General features: G+C 50.3%; 1 protein-coding gene across 5 annotated transcripts in view; it reads left to right on the top strand.

Moving 5' to 3' along the window:
• Nucleotides 1-16,074, top strand: part of CCDC12 (coiled-coil domain containing 12) — a 51,162-nt gene extending 35,088 nt beyond the window's left edge. The window contains exons 3-9 of one of the 5 annotated variants that reach the window (XM_082414701.1): nucleotides 7,991-8,070; nucleotides 9,372-9,545; nucleotides 9,681-9,742; nucleotides 9,988-10,022; nucleotides 11,066-11,142; nucleotides 13,871-13,919; nucleotides 14,875-16,074. In XM_082414701.1, the coding sequence (XP_082270827.1) occupies nucleotides 7,991-8,070; nucleotides 9,372-9,545; nucleotides 9,681-9,742; nucleotides 9,988-10,022; nucleotides 11,066-11,142; nucleotides 13,871-13,911 (469 nt within the window). In that variant the 3' untranslated portion in view covers nucleotides 13,912-13,919; nucleotides 14,875-16,074. Of the gene's footprint in view, nucleotides 1-7,990; nucleotides 8,071-9,371; nucleotides 9,546-9,680; nucleotides 9,743-9,987; nucleotides 10,023-11,065; nucleotides 11,143-11,239; nucleotides 11,632-13,144; nucleotides 13,265-13,870 lie in introns of those variants that run through there. The other 4 variants (XM_082414700.1, XM_082414702.1, XM_082414699.1 and 1 more) reach the window with 4 other exon arrangements.
• Nucleotides 16,075-17,225: the final 1,151 nt, after the last annotated feature.

Here is a 17,225-nt window from a genome sequence, read left to right as displayed (position 1 = left end):
TAAGCCCTCAGTCACTTCTCCTGATGGCAGGTTGGCTGGTGTATGCCGTGGAGGTATGTCTAGGGTAGGGTTTGTGGCCAACAGTCGTGGCCACCCTGCCAGGTGGGAGGAGAGGGCCGGTGTTGCACACTCTGTTGGGCATGGAGCGGGGGAGCGTGTCTTAAGTGCCTGAACAAGCAAGCCCCAAACCCTCAGCTCCCACAGCCGTCACCTCCCCTTGGCTTAGGATTGAGGTCTGCACCCAGCCAGAGCCGTCACCATTCAGGGACACCCTGGGTGAGCGTCACGTACCAGAGAAGGAACTAGGCCACGAACCTTCCTTCCTCAGGGATGGAAAACCGGTTCTCCAACTCCATGTGGAGAAAGGTCCCACCCCAGCTGAGGCCCGGCCCAGCCTTGTCCCAGTGCCCAAGCCCTTTAGGCTGGCAAATGCCAGGCCTTCTCTCACCTGCCGGTTGGGTCCCCAGGATGGTGGCTTTGCACCAGGGCGTGCTTGCAGACCCATGACGTCAGCTTGATTCGGCAGACATGGCTCTGCTCTCGCGGTGATGCTCAGAGCGGCCCTGCCCCCACTTGCTGAGTTACCTCACTCCCGCTCCAGGCCGGAATGTCGCGGCCCTGGATAGAGGGGCTGGGCTGTGGCTCCATGACTCGTGCTGAGGCAGCAGCACAGAGACCTGCGGCCGCCCTGCTCTTCCTGATCCTGTTGCTCGGGACTAGGCGCAGGAACGTGGAAGAGTGAATCAAGAGAGAACTGGTGTAAGGAATGTGGTGTCGTGGGAAGCCGACTCGATGTGTGACCGGGCCAGGTGCTTCCCTTCATGTAGGGGGAGAGTGGGAGCACGGCTGGGGCCTTTCTACATGGAAAACAGTCTTCATCTTGTATGTTGTGATCTCCAGTGCCTCGAAAGCCCTTCTCGTTAAACCTGTTCTGGGGGAAGGTTGTGGTCCACCGTGAGGTGAGGAAACCACAGTTCACACAAGTGAAGTGACTCGTCTAAGATCTCCCAGCTGAGAGGGAGGGGAGCGACACTGGGACCCCTCCACCATCCCTGTCTGGTGTGCAGGCAGGGTGGAGAACAGCTGAGCTCATCCAGCTGTCGTGTCACAGATGGGGACACGGAGCCCTTCCCGTCCTCTGCGTGCGAGCTCCCAGGCAGGCCAGGCCTGGTTCCGTTGCACCGCCTTCACTCTTAGTGCTGCGGCCTTTGTCCCATGTGTCCTCTTGGCTGGGGCTGGAGGGGCGGACATCAGGGCTGCCGACAGCTATGCGGTGGAGAGAGAGTGTTTCTCTTGCGCAGCCTGCAGCCGGCATTCTGCAGCCCAGGGCGGCCCCCAGAGTGGTCTGAGGGATAGATCGGGCCCCAGGAGAGTGGGGGGCAGTGAACCGTGCAGGCTCCGGGCCCCGCCACCGCCTGGGCCCCGACAGCCAGTGTGGCCACTTCAGTTCTCATCTTGTGGGCCCTTTGGGATTCAGCTTAGCTGCCATAAACCTTTACTCCACGCCTCTTTTTAAATTTAAATTGGTATTGAAAGTACTTAAAGATGTTTTCAATTGTCGGAAATTTAGTAAATCCTATTAGCCTGTATCTGTGAATATCCTTCTGTTTTGTAACCTTTTTCACATACCATATCTTGATCATCTTTTGATAAATATGCTTCTATAAAATTCTCAATGGCTGCCTTGTGTTTCTTTGAGAGTGCCATAATTAATTTTTCAGTCCTTGAGTTTTGGCATATCAGCTGTTTCTACTTCTTTAAGTGCCCAGCAGCTATACATTTTCAGGTGGATTGGGGGCAAAGCTAAGCCTGTAAGTTTATTTATTTATTTATTTAAAAATTTATTTATTTTATTTTATGTATTTATTGTTTGTGGCTGCGTTGGGTCTTCGTTGCGACGTACGGGCTTTTCTCTGATTGTGGCAAGTGGGGGGGCTACTCTTCGTTGCGGTGCGCGGGCTTCTCATTGCGGTGGCTTCTCTTGTTGCGGAGCACAGGCTCTAGGCGCACGTGGGCCCAGTAGTTGTGGCTCGTGGGCTCTAGAGCGCAGGCTCAGTAGTTGTGGTGCACGGGCTTAGTTGCTCTGCAGCATGTGGGATCTTCCCGGACCAGGGCTTGAACCCATGTCCCCTGCATTGGCAGGCGGATTCCCAACCACTGTGCCACCAGGGAAGCCCCTCAGCTTGTAAATTTAGAGAAGCTGGGCTGGGCTCTGTAGAGTCTTGGGTGAGAGTGGGTGCAGACCACGCGGCTCAGATGCGATGGCAGCTCCAGCTGGGCAGGGGCCTGACTTAACTAGCGCTTGGCACATTCAAAATAACCAAGTGAAAAATCACTCTTAGATAATCATTGTCAACTTTTTAAAAAATTAATTAATTAATTTTATTTTTGGCTGCATTGGGTCTTTGTTGCTGCGTGCAGGCTTTCTCTAGCTGCAGCGAGTGGGGGCTACTCCTCATTGTGGTGCGCGGCTTCTCATCGCGGTGGCTTCTCTTCATTGCGGAGCACAGGCTCTAGGCGTGCGGGCTTCACTAGTTGTGGCACATGGGCCCAGTAGTCGTGGCTCACGGGCTCTAGAGCACAGGTTCAGTAGTTGTGGCGCACGGGCTTAGTTGCTCCGCAGCATGTGGGATCTTCCCAGACCAGGGCTCGAACCCATGTCCCCTGCACTGGTAGGTGGATTCTTAACCACTGTGCCACCAGGGAAGTCCCTCATTGTCAACGTTTGGTTGTTGTTTTCTATCTGTTAAATTTCTGTTATATGTTCAGAACAATCCTTTGCAGACATTATTTTCAGTGGTTATATAATGATCCGTGTAATATCTGCGTGTATCTTTATGTATTTTATATATATTTTATTTTATTTTTTGAGTATGTAAAGGATTCATGGTTCATAATGCAAAAGGTGTTAAAAGACACACAGGGGAAAAAAATCTTCCTTTACTCCCAGCCTCCTAGTTGCAAGACCACCTTGAGGGCCAGCTGCTTGGCTCCTTTCAGAGGTGAACTGTGCACAGATATTCAAATATTCTGATATATCCCCCCCCATACACATGCTTGTTTTTACACACGTGATAGCACACTATACTGCCATACTACTGTTTCTCACCTCGCTCATGTCTATTTGACAGTACATCTTGACATTCATTACACAAAAGTTCATAAAAAGCATCTTCCTTGTCCCTTTGGTCATGTGGCGTTCTGTTGTTCATATGGGCCAAAGGGCACATAACCAGGGTTTGCATGATGCACTCTCCCCGCTAGGAGAGGGTTAGCTCCAGGAGGGATCTCTTAATGCCTGTGTCCTCCAGAGCACCTTAGCACAGGACTCTCCTGTTTTGCAGCCTTAGACCGGGGGAGTCTGAAAGGCTCCTGGTTCTCCTCTGGCCTGGCTCTCTCCACCATCTCTGCCTTTGGCTCCTGGAGAGCTGGGGATCGGCTCACATTTCCTCAGTGTTTGGGCATTGCCTCAGGCATAGGAAGAGCCCATGCAGTTGGAATCTGTCTTCTTCCCTTATCCAGAAGGTTTCAGTCCAGGTCGATTTCACACCCAGTGCTGAGCAGAAAGGGCTGTAGAGATAAGCAGTAAGATAAGAAGCCAGGCTCCTGGACTTAACTAGTAACAATGCTGCCAAGTTCATGGAGATCAGACATACTGGAGAGGCAGGTAGTAGGCTGTTCTTTGGCTGGGCCTCAACTGCTGGGGTATGTCCTGGCCAGCCCTGCCACTTGATGTGCAATGTGCAGAACCAGGCGCGTCCCTGCCACCCTGTGGGCCACACGAGGACCACTTTCGATCTGCTTGGGCAGTATTTTGAGAAGGCTTGGGAGGCCATGTGTGTGTCTTCTGGGCTGCTCGTTCCCACCGGCACTCAAGGGTTACTCTCTGGACTTTGGAGGGTTGACCGTCCCATTTTGGGACAGTCTGCCGTATTCCCATCCTAGCAGTTAGAGAGCTCTCAGGGTTTGGGGCAGCAGTGTGGAGTGGGAAGGTAGCACTCCTGGGCGATTTGACCTTTGCTCTGCAGGACACCACTCTGTGCAGTGTTGATGTCCACAGTCTGTGTCACCTACAGCCTCATGAGAAATGATACCTTTGATTTCCATATGGAAGCCAATGAAAGCATGACCCTTTCCATCCTGTCTCAAAAGCTTCAAAGCTCGATTTGAACCCAGGTCACACTGTTGGAAGGCCAAGGCTCTTGTACCCTCTCCCCCGAGCAGCTTCCTCGTTCTAAAATGGGGATAGCAGAACCAGCGTTTGGCTCTAGTGGCCTCCAGAAGGGTGAATTCCAGATGCCAGTGCCTGCCGATGAGTGCAGTCACATCCCACCCAGTCTCCAAGAGCTGTGGCAGTTCCAGTCACTGAAGGGGGAAGCCCCCAGGACGGCAGCCTGGGCCCACCTCGTGACCCTCTTGTCTTACCGTTTGTTTCTTGGCTTTCCTGTTGTGTCTCAAGTCTCGTCTTCTTTTGGATTTTTTGTTTTTAATCTTTCCATTTCCTTCCTGTTATCTTGCTAATAATATACTCTTTTCCCTTTTAGTGGTTTCCACAGGGATACAACATACATCCTTAACTTATCAAAGTCATAACAAGTCACATTTTACCATTTCCCATACAGTGCCACGACCTCAGAACACTTTAAGGCCATTTGCCTCTCTTCCTGTCTTGTGTACTGTTGTTGCTATATTTGAAATCCCACAAGTCATTATTACTGTTTTATACAGTCAATATTTATTTAAATTTACCCACATATTTACTCTTTCATGCTTTTCAAGGAATGCATTTCATTCCTTCCTGAGTTCCATGCTTCCATATGAGATCATTTTCCTTCAGTCTAAAGCATTCCCTTTAGTATTTCTTAAAGAACAGATCCTCTGATGACTAATTTTCCCAACTTTTCTTTATCTGGAAAAGTCTTCCTTTGAAAGCTGTTTAACCTAGCTTTATAATTCTGGTGTGGCATTTTATTTACTTTCGGCCCTTCCCATGTATCTCTCCATTGTCTTACGATTTTCATGGCTTCTGTTGAAAAATCAGCTGTCATTTTCAGTTTCTCCTTTTAAATTTGGGTGTCTTTGTCTAATTTAAGAATTTGTCTTTGGTGTTAAGTAGTTTGACAGTGATTTGCCTAGTTATGCTTTTCTTTGGAGTTCATAGAGTTTCTTTAATCTATGGCTTGGTGTTTTTAATTAATTCTGTAAATTTTTCACTCATTATCTCTTTAAATATTGTTTTTGGGACTCTAATTACATGTATGTTAGATCTTTTCATCATGTTCCATATGTTTCTTAAGTTATTTTCTGTACTTTTCAACTTTTTACTTCTGTCCCTCAGCCTGGATATTTTCTGGCTTATCTTACAGTTCACTAATCCTTTCTTTAGCAGTATCCACACTGCTGTTGAACCCATTTATTGATTTATTAATTTTGATTCTATTTTCACTTGTAGAATTTCCATTTGATTGATTTTTACAGTTTCTGAAATTCAGATATCTCTGCTAAAGTTCTTGATCTTGTGGTATACCTTCCTGAACTTTTAATAATTTCAATTAACTTACATTTCATTTCTGATATTATATTCCAGTATCTAGATCTCCTGTGAGTGTATTTCTGTTACCTTTATTTTTTTCTCTTGGCTTTGGTTGAAATCTGGATATTGCATATGAAAAGTTCCAGAGATAATTTGGGATTTTGAATAGTTTATTTTCCCCCAGAAGGAGTTTATTCCAGCTTTTGGCAGGCATGGATACCCTGACCTACCCTTTCAGGACTGATGAAGAGGCTTCCTCTCACTGAACACAAATTTTTGTCTCTTCAGCCTCATGAGATTGCAGGAAGCTCTGCTTGGTCTCTCGGCTTTTCAGCTTCTGCTTGTAAAAAGGCAAATAAATGCTTTAAGGGGCAAGTAATGCCCAAAGCCAGGCTCACCTTGTTGCACTTCCCTTCTTTCTGTGATTGCAGCCCCTCAGGTCCTTGTTGCCGTGGTAATTCACCAACACACAGATTTTTTTAAGTTTGCAGAAGGAGGGAATTAAACCTTGTTCCTTTGTTATAAAGGCCAGGCCCCAGAGCAGAACCCAGTGCCCCATGACCTCTCCAGAGACTTTTGCCATTTGGTGGTAACGGGGGTGGGGTGGGAGGAGCAGTTAACTGGACGTTAGTGAGGGTCAGTCTCTTCATTATCCCTCAACAGACTGAACCAGGAAAGGACTTGAACCTAGCTTGACAGAGCTCGACACACCCAGCATAGCCTTCTTGTTTACAGATGTGAAAATCGGAGCCCAGAATGGGGCAATTGCACAGTGACTGGGACCCAGGTGTTCTTGACTGCTTGACCAGTGCTCAGCTCTAGGGGAGAACAGGGGACAGTGGCCGGCGGGGCTGCCGGGGGTGCTGGGGGTGGCTGCTGCTCTTTCCTCTTGCTTCTGGCCCCTCCCTGTCTCCTGCTGTGTCCGCCCTCATCCCGGCGAGTCTTCTGAAGCCTGGGCAGCAGGGCGTGCTGGAGGTGTGCGTGCTCGTTGTTACTGCTGTGAGCTCTGAGCTCTGGGTACAGCTGCCCCCGGACTCTCCTCTCTCTGATTTCTGACAAGACCCTGGAGCCAGTTTCTGAGAGTGACAGTTTTTTTTTATTCTCACTAATCCCCACAGTTTTCTTCCCACACCCAGTTTCTCTTCCGCTTTTCTCCCCACCCTGTTATAAACGAAAGTCAATGTACCTGTCATGCCCCACTTTCTCTCCCAGTGCCTTAGTGACCTGGCATTAGGCCCAGGGGCTGGAGAAATCAGCCACACATTTCCCTGGCACAGACAGAGGGTTCCGTAGATGACAGACCACAGGAGGCCTCCTGTTGGGAAAATGTTCCCAGGACTTCTGAGGCGCCAGCAGTCCTGAGAGGGCTCAGAAGAGGTAGTGGGGAAGAAAGAGGACCCACATCCCAGTCCCATCTGGCTGACAGGGTGGGGAAGCCACTGCTGCCTCCCCCAGGGCCTAGATGGTCTGTCCCAGTGTCTCTGTCTTGCCTTTATTAAGCAGCAGCCCCCAGGAACTCTCTCTTTGCCACCCTGTGGAGTTAGCCAAGGGCCCGTCCTGCGGGCAGGCTGCTGTGTGTGGGAGTCGGGGTTTGATGAGCTGCTGAGCCAGGGAGGCCTCCAGTGAGCACTCGGTACAGCCAGCCCTGCCCGAGGAGACTGCGATGAGAGGAAAACAACACCACGGTCGCCGGTCACTCCCAGTGTGCCATTCTGGCTCCTTGTGGCCGCTCCCCCTTCATAGAGGTCGTGGGATCTGCGCTGGTAGATTTTAAAACCCCCTCGCGGGGGCGAGGTATGGGAACTTCTTGTGGCTGTCCAGGTGCGTTGTGGCTTTCCCAGCCTTGCACACTGTCATGCCCGTTCCCTCGGCCCTTGCTGGCCACTCCCAGCACACCAGACCCTTGCCACCAGTAGCTGAGGCTCCAGGGCACGAAGGCTCTGAGGAGCAGGTGGGGCTTGGGGAACCCGTGGGTGACCACTGGCTTTCTCTTTTAGGAGTAGCTCTGGCCCTGGCTTGGAGTCCCACCTTGCCTTGTCTCAGATGCTGCGACCACTGCTGTAGGACCCTATAAAAATGGTGCAGTCTCCGTGACCCCCGGTTCCCGTAACTGTCAAATGGAGATAATGCTGGAGAGACATCCAGTGAATGCTCTCTGTGCACCCCGACCCCAGCTCTTGATGAGAACCTACTGTGCAGGTGGGGCTTTGGGAGAGCGCCCAGCCCGGCTGCTAACTGGAAGATGAGGAGGCTGGGGCTCAGAGAAGGGAGCCTGTCACAACGAAGCTTCTGTTCCTGCGCTGTCTCCCTTCCCCAGGTCATCTCCAGAGAGACCAGAGGAGAGTCAGGAAGTAGCCAGCTCCTATGGCTTCATCACATGCCAACCTGCAAGTGTATAAGGTGAATGAGACCGTGTTATACCTTACTTTCTCTCTGCTTGTTCTCTCTGCCCTTTAGGGAACTCAGGCTGCGGAACTATGTCCCAGAGGATGAGGACCTGAAGAGGAGAAGGGTGCCCCAGGCCAAGCCAATCGCAGGTAGGTGGGCTGCGTCTCCACCTCTGCTCCATGGCGCTGTTGGTTGCCTCCACCTTGGCAGGTGTCACCCTCTCTTGGAGAATAACTGACAGTGCCAGGGCTGGAAGTTGGGCCTCCAGGACCCTCCGTCACCATCTCGTGGCAGATGCGCAACTAGAAGCAGTCTGGGCACTGAAGCGGCCTGTTGTGCCTGCTCTGCCCTGCTCACGCCCTGCCTAGGAGGCCTTCCAGAGACCTGTGAGGGAAGAGGCCATATCCCCTCAGAGGACCTCTCTGGGCTGAGAAGTGGAAGTGGCCCTGGGGCCCTTGGACAGCAGGGGCAGGGTGATGGGTGCTGCGGGCCCTTGGAGGGTCAGAGTGAGAGACGCTGAAGAGGGGCTGACCATCTAGGTCCTTGGAGAGCAGTGGGCAGGCAGACACCCGCCCAGCTTGGGGCGTGGCAGTGCCAGAGCACAAAGGATGGGCAGAGGTGTTCTCACTGGTGGGATGAAGGGCCTGGCCCAGAGGCTGCCCAGTCACACCACGGTGTGGGGAGCAGCACAGCAGCCGGAGCATCTGGCCAGCTGCAGCCTGTCCAGAGCCATCCACGCTGGAGATGCTGCTTCTTATCATGCAGATCCCTGGCCATGTTTTTTATTCTTTGTTTTTATCAATTTTTAATTATATGAGTAATAAATTAATAGATACATTTATCTTATAAAAGAGTAAAGTGTTGCCCATTCAGCCAGACTCCAGTCTGCCTCCCCATCTCCTTCGGCCCTGAGATTCACACACTTCCCAGGTGATCTGCTTCATGGTTTGGGCCTCGCCATGGTGAGGCAGTGGCATGGTGGGGAGAGTAAGGCAGGACAGAGGACAGGGACGGGGAACTGGTCCCATGTCTCAGGGTCAGCACCTGTGTCGAGGGAGGTGAGGCAGGGCAGAGGGGCCATGAGGAGACCCGGGACAATGGTGAGGGGGGTTAGAGGAAGCCCGTGGAGCCCAAATTTGTTGTTCTTGACATCTGTCCCCGCAGGGGCAGGGCCCTCCTGGTCAGGCCACCCAGAGGCCCGTTGTGCTGTTGGCAGCTGGGTGGAGCCGGGAGGTACACGTGGGCAGGACTCCTCGAGGTGGCTGCCCCCCTGGTCTTGGGAGCACAGATCTAAGAGTGGGATGGGAAGAAAAGCCACCTGTGCCCTGGCCATCCCCAGGGCACATCCTCAGAGCCCAGGAGCCCCAGGAGGGTATGGGAAAAGCCAGTCCTCAAGGCCCTTCCCAAAACCATACTTTGGATATATCCAGGCAACTGTCTCATTTCCCAGCTGGGGATCCTGGGACTAAGAGAAGCACGCATGCTTCCTGGCTAGAGGTCTGGGCTCCGTCTACTCTAGCTGGCTGCCTGCCGCCTGCTGGCCCTCCTTCATCCCCGGACTGCCTTCATCCTGAGAAACCCAAGCCCTTCCTCCAGAGCTGCCTTTGCAGGATCTCACCTCTAGGTAGTTAGGGGCCAAGGGGAGAGGCGGGGCAAGAAATCCCAGACTCTCCCAGGGACCTGCGGCTGCAGTTTGCCATATCTGGGAGAGTGGTGGCTCCTTTCCGACCTGCCTCTGTTGTTGTCTTGCGCCCTCTAGTGGAAGAGAAGGTGAAGGAGCAGCTGGAGGCCGCCAAGCCAGAGCCCATCATTGAGGAAGTGGTGAGTGCCTGGGGGTGTCGCCGTCCTCCCTTGCTCCTTCTGTGGGTCCTTTTCTCCTTCCCACCTGCTCTCTTCACACATCCTTCCTTCTCGTCACTTCTTTATTCCCTTTCTACCTCCCTGTTTCCCCTCAGCCCCCTCCTTCCTCCTCCCTTTTCTCCCCTTTTCCTACCTCTGTCCCCTGTCTCCTACTTCCCTTGGGGCTAAGCCCTTCCAGCCCTGACATGTGTCTCCTCCCTCCCCAGGACCTGGCCAACCTCGCACCCCGGAAGCCTGATTGGTGAGTGTTGCCCATGTAGGACCAGTGCAGACTGACTGGGACACTCTTGGTGCTAGGCATGGGCTCCGGCTGGGCCTTTCCCAGCCTCGCAACGGGAGGCAGGCAGTGTAGACATACAGCTACAGGAGATTATTACTGTCTGAAGTAAGTGCCGAGAAGGACGTAAGTGGAGAATGAGAGGGACATGACGGGGAATGACACCTAAGGGTGGGGAGGGGCTCGGGCAGCGGGGGCTCAGCAGTCCCCTCCAAAAGTCCCTTCTGAAAGGATGAGGGCCCGCCCCACCTCAGAGAGCTCCGTTTGAACAAGGCTGACCGTTGCCCGCAGGGAACCATAGGGTAGAGGCAAGACGGTGGGAAGGGCAGATGAAGGTTTCTGCCCCAGTTCTGCCACCAGCTAGCCTGTTTCCCTTTGGCCTCAGCTCCCTCTGCTGTGAAATGGGGATGCTCATCCTTCCTGGTGCCCCTGTGACTGGGCAGAGAAAGAGGGTGAGAGAGGGCCGTGTGTTCACTTTACCTTGGGCCAGAGGTACCAGCCATTTCCCTCTCACTTGCAATTCTGTGTCAAGTACGGCACTAGCTGAAGGTGTTCTAATTTGATGAAACAAAAGCATGGGGCGTGTGTCCTTGGAAACCCAGAGCCAGGGGGAATAGGCTGTGTGTGCACTTCTGGAAGCTCCTGGTGGTGAGGGTGAACGTGTGGTCGAAGGAGGAGCAGGACCCCCAGCGGGCCGGGGCAAGTCACTGGCTGCTGGAGACCAAGGGGAACAGACAAAGAGAGGACCCTAAGAGCCATCTACCCTGTACACCTTGACTCGGGCCCCTGTGTTGGGTGGGTCTGTGGTGCTAGTCCCCGCCTCACTGGGACTGGCAGGGACGGCTGATGCTGGGTTTGGAGGACACAGAAAGAGAGAGGGAGGCGCATCCTGGCCTCAGGCACCCGAGTGTGATTCCTGATGCCGGAGGGGCTGTGGGAGGGGAAGGCCCCAAGGCCACACCAGGCCAGCCTTCAGCCTCCGGCCTCCTCCCACCTCCCTGCTCCAGGGACCTCAAGAGAGATGTAGCCAAGAAGCTGGAGAAGCTAGAAAAGCGGACCCAGAGGGCCATCGCCGAGCTGATCCGTAAGTGCGGGGCCTGGTAAGGCAGGGTTCCCGGCCCTCTGGGTGGTGGCGCAAGCACACGGCCCCTCTCCACTCCTCCTATCTGCCACCCTTCCAGGTGAGAGGCTGAAGGGCCAGGAGGACAACCTGGCCTCTGCAGTGGCGGCCACCACCACCGAACAAGAGGCTGGTGACTCCGACTGAGGCATGCCCTATCCCCTCGCCGCCCACCTTTCAGGCCTGTCCTATAGGAGGATGGTCTTGGGCAAGGGTAGGGGCTGGGCTTGCCGTCACCTCCAGTTTGGCCTCAGAACAGTGACTCCCTGCCTAGCAGTCTGAACCCCACCCCTCCCCATGCTGTGAGGTCGGCTCCTTGTCTCCTGAGTGGTCCCCACCGTGCTGAGTTGGGGTAGAGCCAGCAACAACTCTGTGGGCTTGCTGTATCTCTACATATATATGTTATTTTGAATTTTTTTAATGTCTGGAAATAGAAACAAGCAGACCCCTGTGTATGGCAGAAACCTCCTGAATATTTGGGATACTCTGGGTTTGGGCCCCAAGACAGGGCAGCTGCAGAAGTGATGTTTAATATGAGTAAGCCCTGTGTTGGGCTGAACATGTTGAGGCTGGAGGGGTGGGGAAGGCCCAGGCCTGATCTTCTGGGCCCAGGTTCTGGTCCAGTCCTTGGTCAGCGGTGATCATCTCAAAATCCTTGGGTGACAGAGATAGGCCTTATAGTAGTTTTTGGGATACCTTGGAGAGGCTCCCACTCTGGTCCTCTGTGGACCCCCTTGCAGTGAGAAGGAAGCGACTGGGCCCATGAAGGGGGTGAGCTGTGCCTTGGCAAAGCCTCGACTCTGGGCCACTACAGATTTGGGGCCCCTGGCACTGCTCGTTCACATTCCACCCACAACCCCAGCAGCCTGTCTCCCCACTTCACCGGCCAGAGCTAGACGCTGGCTTCCCTGGCACAGGGTGCCCGTATGGGGGAGGGTGGCCCATTCTGCTAAAGACTGGGGTATTGTAGCCTGGGTTTCGGGGGTGGTCTTGGACCCTGGGTCCCCAAGGTCCTGGTTTCAGGACCGTGAGCCTCCTCCGTGGAGCTGACTCTCCAGAATGACCGGCTGGCCACAAGTCTGACTCCAGGTACCTGTGACCATTTAGAGTTTCATCTCCTCCAGGATGATCACACTCTTAAGTTTCCTTCATGGTTTCTCCTTGAGCCTCCCGCCCCTGCCCTGAGTCATCCCAGTGTGTTCCTCCCTCCGTGCCAGCTTCTAGGAACACAATGGCCCAGCTCTGGTAGACGGTGCTGAGGACTCGGGCGGTAGAGGTGGAGGGAGTGTGTGCACACAGACTGTCACTCATACAGTAAAGTAAATGGTTTAACTTAAAATTATGCAACTCCTCTAAGAAGGTAATTCTTGGGAAGGGAGCAGAAACTGGCAGCTATGAGTAAGGGCTGAAGTGGTACGTGGCTGGCTGCTGCGGTGAGCAGTGGGACAAGGCCAGGACTGATTCCCACAAGGGACAGGGATCAGACGTGCCCCACAGGTGTCAGGACTGGAGCCAGGCTCCCTCTGCATAGCCGGGGTCTAGAGTTGGGCTTCCCTTCCTAGGAATAAAGGGTGAAAAGATGCCCCCACCTCCTGGGATTGCAGTTGGAAGCAGGATGTTTGTCTGTGGCAGTGTAGGACTCAGACACCTGTGACTGGCAACTAGGCTCCCACCACTCAGCACCAGAGTAAGGATATCCCCACTGTATGAGAGCCCAGAGAGTTAATGAAAGGTTCGCGTCTGCATTTACAGCCCTGTGTGCCCTTACAGAACAACGGCCCTGCAGGGAGAGAGAAAAGCAAAAACTATCACCCATGAGGGACACTCAAAAATTATAAAATGCATGAGAAAATCCAGTGCCGTAAAGAATGGCCAGCAGCCCAACAAGTGGGAGAATTTCTACTTGAAGAAAGTATAACGATAACATCCTAACAGGCTTTAAAATGAGCATTTGTTTTATCACCAGTGAGATCAAAGAGGGACTGACCCCCCTCCCACACACAACTCAAGAACAGGGATTTGGTATAAGAAACAACTGATCAGAAATCTTGGAAATAAAGAATGTTTATTTATTTTTTAAAATTTATTTATTTATTTATTTTTGGCTGCGTTCGGTCCTCGTTGCTGTGTGCGGGCTTTCTCTCGTTGCAGAGAGCGGGGGCTACTCTTCGTTGCGATGCATGTGCTTCTCAATGCGGTGGCTTCTCTTGTTGCGAGGCACAGGCCCTAGAGCGCGTGGGCTTCAGTAGTTGTGGCACACGGGCTCAGTAGTTGTGGCTTGCGGGCTCTATAGCACAGGCTCAGTAGTTGTGGCGTACGGGCTTAGTTGCTCCGCGGCTTGCGGGATCTTCCCGGACCAGGGCTCGAACCCATGTCCCCTGCATTGGCAGGTGGATTCTTAACTGCTGAGCCGCCAGGGAAGCCCAAGAATGTTTATTAAAATAAGAAACTCACTGGAAGAGCTAAATGATAACTTATAGTCAAAGAAGGGATTAATAAATTGGAAGTAAAGTTGAAGATCCAAAAGGCGGCAGAGAGAGAGAAAGAAGGAGAGAGAGGGGATAGGTTGAGAACCCTGACGTACTGGTAGCTGTCCTTCAGCTGATAGGAATTCGTTCGGGAAAAGAAAACTGGAGAAAAAAGGTACTTGAAGAAGGAGTAGCAATCACTTCTGTTTCTGGCTTCTCGGTAGGATGGTTGCCTGAACTGATCTTCCCTCGGAAAACAGCTTAAAATACTAGGTAAATAAATATTGACAAATGCTTTTTAAATGCATTAATGATCTGGCAAGAAAGTAAGGAATACTCAGGCCAAAAGGTAAGAGAAGTGGCAGAATGCTGAAGCCTGACCTTTGCCCTGAAGGTATTTGACAAGCCAGGTGAAATCGAGCCTTGGTTTTGGAGGCCCTCAATGCCTGGTGGGGCCCCAAAGAGCAGCACCCTCTGTGAACTAATAATCAATCTGTACTCTTGGCATCCCAAGGGGAACTTGAACCCTGCCAATTACTGGAGTAGAATAAAGTCTCCCTTGAGAACTGAGGCAGCCCTCCCTCATGTGGGTTTGCACATGAGAAGCCTCAGGCCAAGATTTACAGTGGTCCCAGAATGTGGTGGTCTCAGACACTTGATAGAAGGAAATGCAGATCTGACCTGAATGAATCTTTACTCATCTTAGTCCTCAAAGAATCCCCACCAATAAAGTTCCAAGAAAGAGGAATAGCTTACAGAAAAGTTCACCAGATATACTAGGCAACAAAGCACTCAGAGCAAAGGACATCAGAAAGAACATGGTAGCATGAGAGTTGCAAAGACTTCAGACATTAGAATTATCAGTCAGTTAATTTCAATGTTTAAAAATTATTTAAGAACTAAAAGAGAAGCTTGAAAACCAGAATAGATTTGCAGAAGAACCAAAGTGATGCTCTAGAAGTAAAAATTATTATAGCAATTTAAAACCTTGTATCTGTGAATTAGAGCCAAAGAGACAATTTGTGAATAGGAAGCTAGATCTGAAGAGGTTATCCAGAATGCAGCCAGCGCGATAAACAGGTCAGTAATGTAAAACAAGAGGCTAAGAGATATGAAGGATAGAGTGAGAAGATCCAACATGTGGTTGGAGTTCCAGGGGGAGAAAAAAGGCAAAAATGGGGCAAAGGTCATTTTTTTTTTAAATGACTGAACTTTTCAAAATCACCAGTCCACAGATTCGAGGTCAACAATTCTCAAGCTGGGCAACCAAAAGACATCTGCAGTCAAATGTTCTATCTCTTGTTATGGGTGGTGATTCATTAGGTATGTTCACTTTATGAATATTCATTGAGCTGTACATATATGTTTTGTGTACTTTTTGTATGTTCATTACAGCTCAATAAGCAAGTTTGCCTCAAGTTTTTTTCACACTTCGTATTAATTATAAATTGCTGCATACAAATTACCCCAAATCTCTGTGGCTTAAAACAACAAATCATTATTATCTGACAGTTTCTGTGGATCAGGAATTCAAGAGGGGCTTAGCTGAGTAGTTCTAGCTTGGGATCTCTTTGAAGTAGCCGTCAAGATGTCCTCCAGGGCAGCAGGCATCGCAAGGCTCGACTGGGGCTGGAAGATCTGCTTCAGGACCGTTTCCACTCCCAGGGCTCACAGGAATGCTTAGAGAAGCATTACGCACACACAGTTCTTGCCACGTGGACCTCTCCATAGGGCTTGCATGAGTGTTCACATGTGGTAGCAGCTGGCTTTCCCCAGAATGAGCGATCCCAGAGAGAAAGCAGGAGGAAGCTTTAGGGTCTTTTATGACCAGGTCTTGGAACTGATATTATGCCACAGTCTATTTGTTAGAAGCAAGTCACTGCGTCCAGCCCACACTCAAAGGGAGAAGAATTAGATTCCACCTCGAGGTGGAGTCTAAGAATTTGTGCATGTATTTTAAAACCAGTACATACCTGGACACATTGGAATAAATTGTCAGAACAAAAAGACCAAGAAACAATCTTAAAATTAGAGAAGATTATATTATCTTTCAAAGATCAAGCCCACAGCAAATGTCTCAAACACAGCCGGTGTTAACTGGAATGGTACCATCTGGCATCAGTGTTAACTGGACAAAAGGTAATTGTCAACTTGAAATTCTATACCCAGAGAAAATATGTTACAAGTACAAAATATTTTTAGACAAATAAAATCAGAGGTTTTGTCACCAGCAGACTTTTTAAAAAAATCTATCTTGAGGTAATGAAAATATTCTAAAATGGATTATGGTGATGGTTGTACAAGTCTGTGAATATGCTAAAAGCCATTGAATTGTACCTTTAAATGGGTGAATTGTATGAGGTATATATTATATCTCAATAAAGCTGTTTTTTTAAAAAAGAAATAAACATTCTCCTTAAAAAAAAAACTGAATGTCTTTTTTTGAATGAATGTCTTCAGACTGAAGGGTCACAATCCCAGATGGAAAATCTGAGATGTAAGAAGGAATGAAGAGAAAGAAAGTGTAAATTTAAGTAGACATTAACCTTATAAAACAAATATGTGTTGCGAAGTAAAAGTAAAGCAAGAGCTACTTAGAGTACATAACAACAATAATAGTAAGTCCTAAGGTGAGAGGTGATTGGAATTACAGTCATCTACCAAGCTCACTCAGGAAGAGAGCAAAGGCTCTGGTATACAGACAGGCTGACATTTCTAGGATAACTCTAAAAATAGAAATAGAGTGATAGAATGTACCCCCTTTTTTTTTTTTCTTCACCATGCAGCATGCGGGATCTTAGTTCCCTGACCAGGGATCAAACCCGTGCCCCCTGCATTGGGAGCGCAGAGTATTAACCACTGGACCGCCAGGGAAATCCCTAGAGTGTACCTCTTCCAAAGAAGTTAAGAAAAAAAAATAGACTGAGAAAAATAAATTATCCAAAAGAAGGCAACGAGAGAAAAAGGTGGGACAAATAAATCCAAATATGTCATTAATTACTATTAATGTACCTGTTCGCTTTTTTTAAAAAAACTCGGTCTGATGTCATTTAGAAAAAGAAACCTAAACCCAGTCTTTCAAACAGATTGAAAGGGATTAGAAAAGGTGTGTCATGCTCAAAATCGACAGAAGGAAGCTCAGGTAGCTGGGGTGATGCCAGCCAAGGGAGACTTTCAGACAGAAGGGTTACTAGCTACCCTGGTGTGCTGTGGAGCAGCAGGCCTCCCACCTGCCACATGTGGGAGTGCTGGTTGGTAAGACCACTTTTGAAAAAGTTGAACTGGTGCACAGCCAGTGACCAGCAATTCCACTATTAGTGTCCTAGAGCACTGTTGCACAGGAATACCAGCAGACAGGGACAGGAACCCTAACAGGAGCAATGTTCATGATAGCACACATACACACAATAACACACAGTAAAACACAATGAGTCATGGTTCTGACAGTGGAATACTCTATAGCAAGGAAATGAGCTATAGCCCCGTGTAAGATTGTGGATACATCTTAAAAGAAGCAAGTCAGACTTCCCTGGTGGTGCAGTGGTTAAGAATCCACCTGCCAATGCAGGGGACACGGGT

This window comes from Balaenoptera physalus (assembly GCF_965194825.1).
Source record: "Balaenoptera physalus genome assembly, chromosome: 11".
NCBI lineage: Eukaryota > Metazoa > Chordata > Mammalia > Artiodactyla > Balaenopteridae > Balaenoptera > Balaenoptera physalus.
The sequence above is the reverse complement of the archived record's forward strand: the minus strand, read 5'-3'. Positions and strand labels throughout refer to the sequence as shown.